The sequence below is a fragment of the Trichoderma asperellum genome, chromosome 7 (genome assembly GCF_020647865.1).
Source record: "Trichoderma asperellum chromosome 7, complete sequence".
NCBI classification, from domain to species: domain Eukaryota; kingdom Fungi; phylum Ascomycota; class Sordariomycetes; order Hypocreales; family Hypocreaceae; genus Trichoderma; species Trichoderma asperellum.
The window spans coordinates 3,070,008-3,078,790 of record NC_089421.1 but is presented as its reverse complement, the minus strand read 5'-3'; the positions used below and the strand labels follow the sequence as shown (position 1 = coordinate 3,078,790).

Below are 8,783 nucleotides of genomic sequence, written 5' to 3'. Positions count from 1 at the left end.
CAGCATCGAATAGTTTCCAGCTTGGCAGAATCCATTTCATCCTGCTAGGTATCAGTGCGTGCGCCTCTCGCCGTCAACACGAGACCAGCTACATCCAGCTTTGCTTGAAGAGCACTGCAAATTACTCGCAGCAAGAGCTAAGGCGGGTCCATCCAAGTCGAATGATTGATTGCCCAAGGCCGGGATCGAGTGCAGAGCAAACCGTCTTGGTAATAGGCCGGGGCTAAACTTGCTCTTAGAAGGTGGGCTCGGAGGAAGAAGCGGGTCGGCGTGCAGGCATGGTAAATTGCGTCCTTGGCTTGGGCCCGCGGCGTGATTCTGGCCGTTCCTTATTCCTCGCTCAGGCAGCCAAGCCAGAAAGACGCAGCAGCAGTGAGTGGGAGGCATCTGCTCTGCTGGTTGGAAGGATGGAGGCGTCGCGGGTAGAGTCAGTTTGGGGGTTCTGCCTTGTGCGCCTCGCAGGAGAGGCGCCTGCGTAGATGGATTCGAAGCCTTGCTCGTCGCTGCACGCACGCGTAGCTGGTGCTACATACAAGCTCTGTGTGAGGTAGACTGACCACCACTTGCTGCCCAGGAGAAAGGCAATCAGTCTGCGCTGCTGGCAATATTACTCGAACCCGTATCAAAAGCACTCGACGGAGCCCGTCTTCCGCCCAGCGACTAATCTCATCAGGGGTTAAAGCTGCAGGGCTACCGGCCAGTGGCGTCAACGGGCGTCAGTGGAGTTTGTCCTTTGGCCAGGAACCAGGCGATTTGCATTCACGCAGAGACTTGGGAATTGGCCGGGCTGTTGGCCGATTGACTGAAGGTGCAGCAGCATCGGTTGGCCGCAGATCGTGTGGCAGATGGTGAGAGAAAAAGGAATGAGGCAGAAATGGCGCGTAAACGCAACATCCCAGAATGGACGGCAAGATTTGAATCTGGCCCCAAAGGTCTTTCGTGCACGGAACTAGCGAATCATCCCCTGCTCGTACCTGCTACTGCCCGGGAGGTACCCAGTACATGCCGGAGGAGGTAATTCAAAGCGCACCCTGGTCGCAATGCAGAAACCAAAAGAGAAGAAGAAAATGTTCTTTGGCGAAGAGCGAGACTCCACCGGCCTCCTCTCCTTGCCCCTGATGCAATAACCATATTGGGAGTACTTTTTGTAGTCTTGCATATACAGAGAGTACTCTCGCCGTGCCGTTGTTCTCATGTGCATCTACTCTCATACAGCTGGCAGCCTGCAAACCTTGGGCAGAATCACCGGCATTCATGATAGAGCACAGGCATTGAATAGCAATACCAGAGCGTAAACGTGCCAATTAATCCAGCAGCATGCCCATATAAATTCAGGTACTATCTACTAGTAGTATTTATTTCATCGCTGAGCTTATATACGAGTGCAAATACTCCGTAAACTGTCTGGATATATGTAGGTACCTACTAGGTATAGTAAAGCACTTGGATTTCTACAACTCGTATAAGGCTGGGTACTTGGTGGTCTACAAGCATAACGCCCTGTGCCCGAAATCCCGGATACCAGAACGGCGGGCCGTGAGGCGATGAGAAATGCGAAGAGGCTGACGGCGAGGGCTGAGCTGGTACAAAGAAACACGGAACAGAGGCAGTAAAACGCGGATGATGCAGAGGAAGAGCGCATCTCTGCGTTGCGTCCTGTTACAAAGCTGCGCCCGGAGGCGGTACCTCGACCCGCGAGCGAGGACGGACGCAGGTACAGGTACCTCCGCGACGGTAGCAGAAGGCAGTTGTTCCGCACGTACTTTGCCTGTTGCAGCGTAAGCGCAGCGCAGCCGTTAGCCGTAGCGCAGCCTGCACTGTTGCAGCAGTGCTCCGTAGCGCCCATCAGTTGCGATATGCAGCAGCTGCAAACTGCGAAAAAGGGGACCGCCAGTGGATGCTGACAGTAGTGGGTAGAGTGCGTACATACACACATACATACATACATACACGCAGGCAGATAGTTGCACGCCGAGCCAACATGGCTGCAGCTAGCTTATCAGGTGTGCTTTTGGCTAAATTGCCTGTCCGGCGTCCAGTTGCACGTAGTATCTGTAGCGCAGACGTAGCGCAGACGTAGCGCCAGCTCGACCCGGCCCTAGAAGAGGCCGATTCCAGCGCCTCAGAGGCCACGGCGCGTTTGCCTCGCTAGCGAGCTCCTCCAGCGTTGTTCCCCTACCTCTGCTCAGGGCCTTGCAGCCCACCGTCAATTTCCCAAATCCGCCCCCAGACAGCCGGGCCCCAGCCAAGCTAGCCCAACCCCCCTGGGATAGGAGCTAACGTTGCTGTAGCTCAGTTCAGTTCTCGCTCCCCCCCAAAGCCAGCGCATTCTTTCTTCTCCTCTCCCTCCGCTCTCCACAATCCCAAGTTCGTCAATTCAATTCCCCCCCGACGAGCGAATCCGCCATCAACCCGTGCAGAGAGAATCGCCATCGCCTGCTGCTCGACTGCCCTTTCGCCCGCCCACGCTCGAACCCGCCGCCATGAATTCGCAGCCCAACGATGTGTCGCCCGAGGCGATGCAGGCGCGCATCCAGCAAGCGCGTCGCGAGGCCGAGACTCTGAAGGACAGGATCAAGCGGAAGAAGGATGAGCTGGCCGATACCACACGTATGTTTTGTCCTTTTCTCTCTCTCTCTCTCTTTCTTCTTCTCTGCGTCGTCTCTCTGGATTTTTCGCTGGCTGCTCAATCGCCATGGCGAGTGGCTGCGAATTTGTCTCACTCTGCGCAAAAGCCAAAGAAATACAGTTGCCGCAGTTGCTAATGCTCTCGAGTTTCCAGTCCGGGCTGTCGCTCAGCAGGCTCACGAGTCCATCCCCAAGAACCAGCTCATGCGGTCGAAGCGAACGCTCAAGGGCCATCTGGCCAAGATCTACGCCATGCACTGGTCCACCGACCGACGACACCTCGTTTCCGCCTCGCAGGACGGAAAGCTCATCATCTGGGACGCCTACACCACCAACAAAGTCCACGCCATCCCCCTGCGATCATCATGGGTCATGACCTGCGCCTACGCCCCCAGCGGCAACTTTGTTGCCTGCGGTGGTCTCGACAACATCTGCTCCATCTACAACTTGAACCAGCAGCGCGACGGCCCTACGCGGGTGGCCAGGGAACTATCCGGCCACGCCGGCTATCTTTCTTGCTGTCGATTCATCAACGACCGCAGCATCCTCACCTCGTCAGGTGACATGACCTGCATGAAATGGGACATTGAGACGGGCCAGAAGGTCACCGAGTTTGCCGACCATCTCGGCGATGTCATGAGCATCAGCCTGAATCCCACCAACCAGAACACCTTCATCTCCGGTGCCTGCGACGCGTTCGCCAAGCTCTGGGATATCCGTGCCGGAAAGGCGGTCCAGACTTTTGCCGGCCACGAGTCTGACATCAACGCCATCCAGTTCTTCCCTGATGGCCACTCTTTCGTCACCGGATCCGACGACGCTACCTGCCGACTCTTCGATATCCGTGCCGATCGTGAATTGAACCTCTATGGAGTACGTCTAGTTGTTTTGTTTTTAACTTTGTAGAGAGAGTTGTCAGGAAAAAGTATGATCAGAGATGCTAACGTGTCAACCTAGTCTGAATCCATTCTCTGCGGTATCACATCCGTCGCCACATCCGTCTCTGGACGTCTGCTCTTCGCTGGTTATGACGACTTTGAGTGCAAGGTAAGCCACGCTCCCAGATTAATATTGATGCATCTGATGCTGACTCTTTGCAATTAGGTCTGGGATATTACACGAGGCGAAAAGGTTGGCTCACTGGTGGGCCACGAGAACCGTGTGAGCTGCTTGGGCGTGAGCAACGATGGCATCAGCTTGTGCACAGGTTCATGGGACTCTCTGGTATGTTTCAACAAGACGTAAACTGAGCTTCTATTTGAGATTGACCGCTAACTCCATCTACAGCTCAAGGTTTGGGCTTACTAAAATGCCTAATCTATGACACAGACGGGCTTTTCACGCATATGCCGATTCAAGTCTACCCCATGACTTCTTCAACCATCCGCATTCAACGACTATATTACCCGCCAATTTCGGACACCCGACCACACGCATATCAGGCTTGCGAATACTGGCGTACGCAGGACGAAGTGACGAAACGTGCCCTACTTACACCATTACCCTTTTTTTTTTTACCATTATTTATTTATTTATTTTGGCCGATGCATGAGCAACACTTCCATGTTTCGTGGAGGCATCTCAACCCACTTCTTTCGGCAGCAGTCGGGAAAAAGGAAAACCGGCCGACTTGATACCTTTTGCTTCCCCAAGTTCCCTTTATCTCTCATTTTTTTCTTTTTCCTTTTTTACTCTTTTTTCGTTTCCCGCCTCTGATCCCCCAAAAATTATTTGCACAAGTTTCTGCGTTTTTCATTTTCCCGATAAGCTCTGGGTTGTTGGCGACGGGCGGGGTGTATTACTTGATGGTTATTTGTTTTTTTTCTTCTACTGTCCTCCAGCTTTTTTTTTTGTGTCTATGTGTTCTCTAGCTCTGCTTCTGCGGTGTTTTTCCCATCTTTTTAATATGCCGCGGTCGAGCGAGTTTAGTTGTTTGTTTTGTTTTGTTTTCTTTTTCTTAGAAGGACAACGCATATAACAGAGCTCATGAGAACCAAAAAAAAATTCTGGAGAGTAAAGAGGGGAGAGAGAAGGGGAAGGATTTGTTTGGAAGAGGGGAAGGGGGGTGGGGGGATTAGCGATGGGAAATGGGATGTGGTGGATTTAGTTGGTTGACTTATAACAAAGGAGGAGCAAAGTTCAAAAAGCTTCCAGATAATACAGTACGATGATTCAACAAGACCGGGCCGCATTTTTTTCTTTGTCTTCTTTTTTTCTCTTGAGCTCCTCTGTTTTTGGGATATATATTATGACTAGGTATATGCAAAGAAAGAGGATGCAAAGGCACATAAAACGAGGAGAGACGCGAAGAGCAAGGCGGAGAGAGACGTTGTGTGCTGATGGCTGTTTAGAACGAGTTTGTTGAATGTGACACAATACCATGGAGGAGGTTTCGTTTGGCTTTCTTTTCTATTCTGTTCTCTTTTCTTTTTCTTTTCTTTTCCTTTCCTTTGTTTTGCATTCTGTTATCGGAAAAATTGCGTTTATACTCTTTTTTAGTTGCTCTTTTTGATACAATATGTTATTTTATTAACTCTGAATGAGTGAGATCAATATATATTTCCTATCTTTAACGAGTGTACAGCATATGGGATGAGTTTATCCTAACAATACAGTGGAGAGTAAAGGCCAAGCAATACAGTACAATAATTCAACGAGACTATGTCGCAAATTTTTTTTCTTTTACTTTCTCGCTCAATTTCGAGACATATAATTATATGTAAAAGAGGAAAAGATGCAGAGCACTTAAATCAAGATAGTTGCGTTAGGATGGAGCGCCTCCAACCAAGAACTAAAAAATGCGTTTTCCGCGATGGTTTCCAGATGTTGGAAAGTATGGTATACCAATGGGGAGGATTGCGTCTGGTTTTTCTTTCTTTTTTTTTTTTTTTTTTTTTTTTTTTTTTAATCAAACTGTGGTTTTCTTTCATCTATCTGGGTTGTATACTCTTATTTTGTCTTGCGTACGATTGGTTACGGTGCGTTGTCCTTTATAGTTAATATTTTCTGCAAAATAAGTTTCTTCAACTGTGTGAGACTGATGGATTTCTTGCATCTTCATTTAGTGAAAAATATGTTAGATGAGATTATATTTCGTTTCATTTTCGGCAACAAGGTAAAATAAGAAGCGAAAAATGAGGTTAAAAATAAAAATAACAAAAAGACGGTATTGAGTACTTACTATTAATAATTTTGTCCTGCTTACGAATTGTCGCGTTTGGGGGGAGGATACAGAAAAGCCAGGTTCCTGATCCCCAAGGAGTGCAAAAAAAGGAAGAGAAGAGTGTGTGGCTGGTTGAAAGGATTCGACGAACCTTTTTATCCTTTTCAAATAGTATTTTTCCTATATATAAGACTTGATGACTGCAGAGCAAATCCGTCATCTGACAATAGGAACAACGCTATAAATAAGAAAGAATCAAAGTCTCTGCCGAGGAAGAGCGTAAAGTCGGCCTAAATTCCTTCATGTCAAGTATGTCGACGCTGCCCGTCATCAGCAACAATTTGTCACTAGACGAATAGGCGAAGGAGACCTATTTATATCATCGGGTTGCTTGCGGATAGGAAATCGCCCAATTTAAATTGAAAGATGCAAACACGCTGAATATTCTTCTTGGTCCATTGATGCTCGCAGTGAAGAGGGTATCTTGCATGTCTGAACATGGCTGTAGGTTAGCTTGCTGACGATGTCTAACGTGACGCCTCTTGTTGAACGAGGAGGAAGGGTCCAGTGACAGCTAGAGCTTAATGAATGAATTAAACTTGTTAAGCTTATTCGTCTTCCGTGAAAGTATGACGATAAAATTGTGGGCGTGACATTGAAGTGCTGCATGTCATGTTGATCGGCGTGTGGATGCTATTCTCGTCAGCAGATGCCCTCTACGCTGCTTAGAACGTGACGATGATGTAGCAACACAAAATATCATCAGAAACAAACCCAACAGCTTTCTATAAACGGTAGCGTCATCTATGACAGCACCATCCGTCATTAAAGAGAAAAAAAAAAAAAAAGACAGCCTCTAACAGCAGTAACGGTGGAGAGACACGGAGGGCCCGTATATGGCCCGTGTAAGTTTCGACTCGAGACGTCGTTCTAGAAACGGTGGCACGGCGGCCCCGGCAGTGGGAGTGAATCAAGCAAATCGGTCATGCCATGTGTCATTTCTTAATCTGCTTCTATTTCGTTGTTTCTAGAAAAGGAAAGGAATATTCGAGAAGCAGCACTTGCATATCATGCTTGTTTGTTTTTGTGGTGCTGGTGGTGTCATGATGGAAGAGCTGGTGTGGGATTGCGGAGAGGCCTAGAACCACAAGGACCTTCGAGAAGGAAGAAACCAAGTGCTGATGAGCGTAGCAATATCATGGCAAGTACAAGAGGTCGCCGGGGAATAAAATGATTGCATAAAGGTAGGGTGGCAGCAGCCAACAGGATGTAACGCAAACGGGTGTTTGCAGCTACACTACGGTAATTGCCGATATGCGAGCCCAAGTTATGAGAGAGAAAATTCGCAAGAATAGCACGAGCATGGTACGATGGGTAAAAACTTGCCCGACGAGTTAGTATCTCTGATGCTTGCGAGTATTCAGCTGCGCTCCCAACAGGTCCTCATATTGGCAGCATCATCAGCCGCAAAGCATCTCGTATCCGGCTCCCTCATTTACACAATCTCACCACTCGATAATCACACATTGCCGTTGGCCCCCAAACGCCCATCTCTTTGGATAACGCAGGACTTGGCAAATCTGCGCCACATCGCTTTGGGTATTTTGGTTTACTATTCCTCTGCTAATTTGCTGAAAGACAAGGCCATTATCCGAAAAGCGCCAATGGCAGGGCCGCAAAGAATTGCCGTGCGTACCCAGCAGACAAGGAACAATACGACAAGGGTGGTTGAATATTTGAGTGGGCTGGCTTTCTTCTTTTTTCCATTTTCCCGATCTGCGCTTGAAGGATGAAACAGCTCCTGAAACAAGCAGCATAACCTGGCCATGCCTGATATGGGATAGTCTGTGCACACCATGGATTAAGCATGTCAGATGAGACGCAGTGATCCTTGTTCACCTCGTCGTCTCGCCTTTTTGGCTCTCTTGGCCGCTGGCACGGCACTATTACCGAGAACTGCTAATGCCTCTGCTAGGGCTGTGACTGGAACCGGGCTCGGCAGTGGGATGAACGGGCTGAATGCCGGCTTTGGCTTGGGAGATGGCGGTGAAGACGAGACTGAGACGGACACTGAGACGCGAGTACGGAGTACAGAGCACGAATATGTGTTCTTGGAGACTGTTTTGCCGTTGATTCTGCAGCAAAGGTAGCGCGGAGAAGAATGACCAGGTACTCGGCATCTTGGAATCGATATGCACGAGCAGCGTGGCCATCAGCTTACTATTCCACAAGGGAAAAGTCACCGTGCGCTGCTCATGACGCTCTCGTCCAGACTCGTCCACGTCAGCCGCATTGCCATGTGTCGTCGTGTAAAGTTCCGAGCCAAGGGCTGGGGGGTGTCCTTTCTTCACCGTCTTGTTTGCGAGATAGGGCTGGCCGGCCATTGAAACATACCGCCAGTCTTCCTCTCTTTCATTCTTCTCGTCTAGCCGACCAAAACACGCCCGTTGCCGTAATTGGATACGAACGATTCGTCCTGGGCAATGCGCATGAAATGTCGGCCCAGCCCGACGCCCTGCAGACATGATAGCCTGGCAATGCTTCTCATCCTGCCCTAAGAATAGAAAATGATGGAATTAACAAAGCTCGCCATTGCGGGGGAGAGGGCCAAGCGCGTTCAAACGGCGTGTCCAGCCAGCCGCACCTGGGTTGCATGAATCGAGCGGAGAATTGTCATCTCCTTGTGTGTATAATGCTGGTTCACTTCCATTGCGGGTGGAGCAGGCTTGTCACAGATCCGGCTTCTCACCACGTGTGAGACCTGGTGGGCGTTGGGAAGAGCCTTTCTCTTCTTGTCCAAATGACATATTACTCGTGTGCTCTGTTAGCCGTGGAAAAGAGCTGAGCCGTGTGATGCAAGGGCTCAGCCGTCAGTCGTTCGTTCTTCTTAGCGCCGGAGGAACCACACATCACCCCAGCTTTCTTTCTGTCGTTGGGCAGCTTGAGATGATGAAATTGAGAAATTGAGCAGTCAGTTCCTGGGGTCCGCACA

The 8,783-nt window shown here is 49.5% G+C and overlaps 2 protein-coding genes across 2 annotated transcripts; one reads left to right on the top strand and one right to left on the bottom strand.

Moving 5' to 3' along the window:
* Positions 1–2,483: 2,483 nt before the first annotated feature.
* On the top strand, positions 2,484–3,936 carry GB1 (Guanine nucleotide-binding protein subunit beta; the record flags this gene model as incomplete). The annotated part of the gene is made up of 5 exons (XM_024900809.1): positions 2,484–2,610; positions 2,783–3,501; positions 3,586–3,675; positions 3,733–3,852; positions 3,916–3,936. 5 exons carry the CDS (start codon positions 2,484–2,486, stop codon positions 3,934–3,936), a joined length of 1,077 nt encoding a protein of 358 aa, XP_024757842.1.
* Positions 3,937–7,737: 3,801 nt separating this feature from the next.
* On the bottom strand, positions 7,738–8,316 carry TrAFT101_011731 (uncharacterized protein; the record flags this gene model as incomplete). Its single annotated transcript, XM_024906933.2, has 1 exon — positions 7,738–8,316. One exon carries the CDS (start codon positions 8,314–8,316, stop codon positions 7,738–7,740), a length of 579 nt encoding a protein of 192 aa, XP_024757844.2.
* Positions 8,317–8,783: the final 467 nt, after the last annotated feature.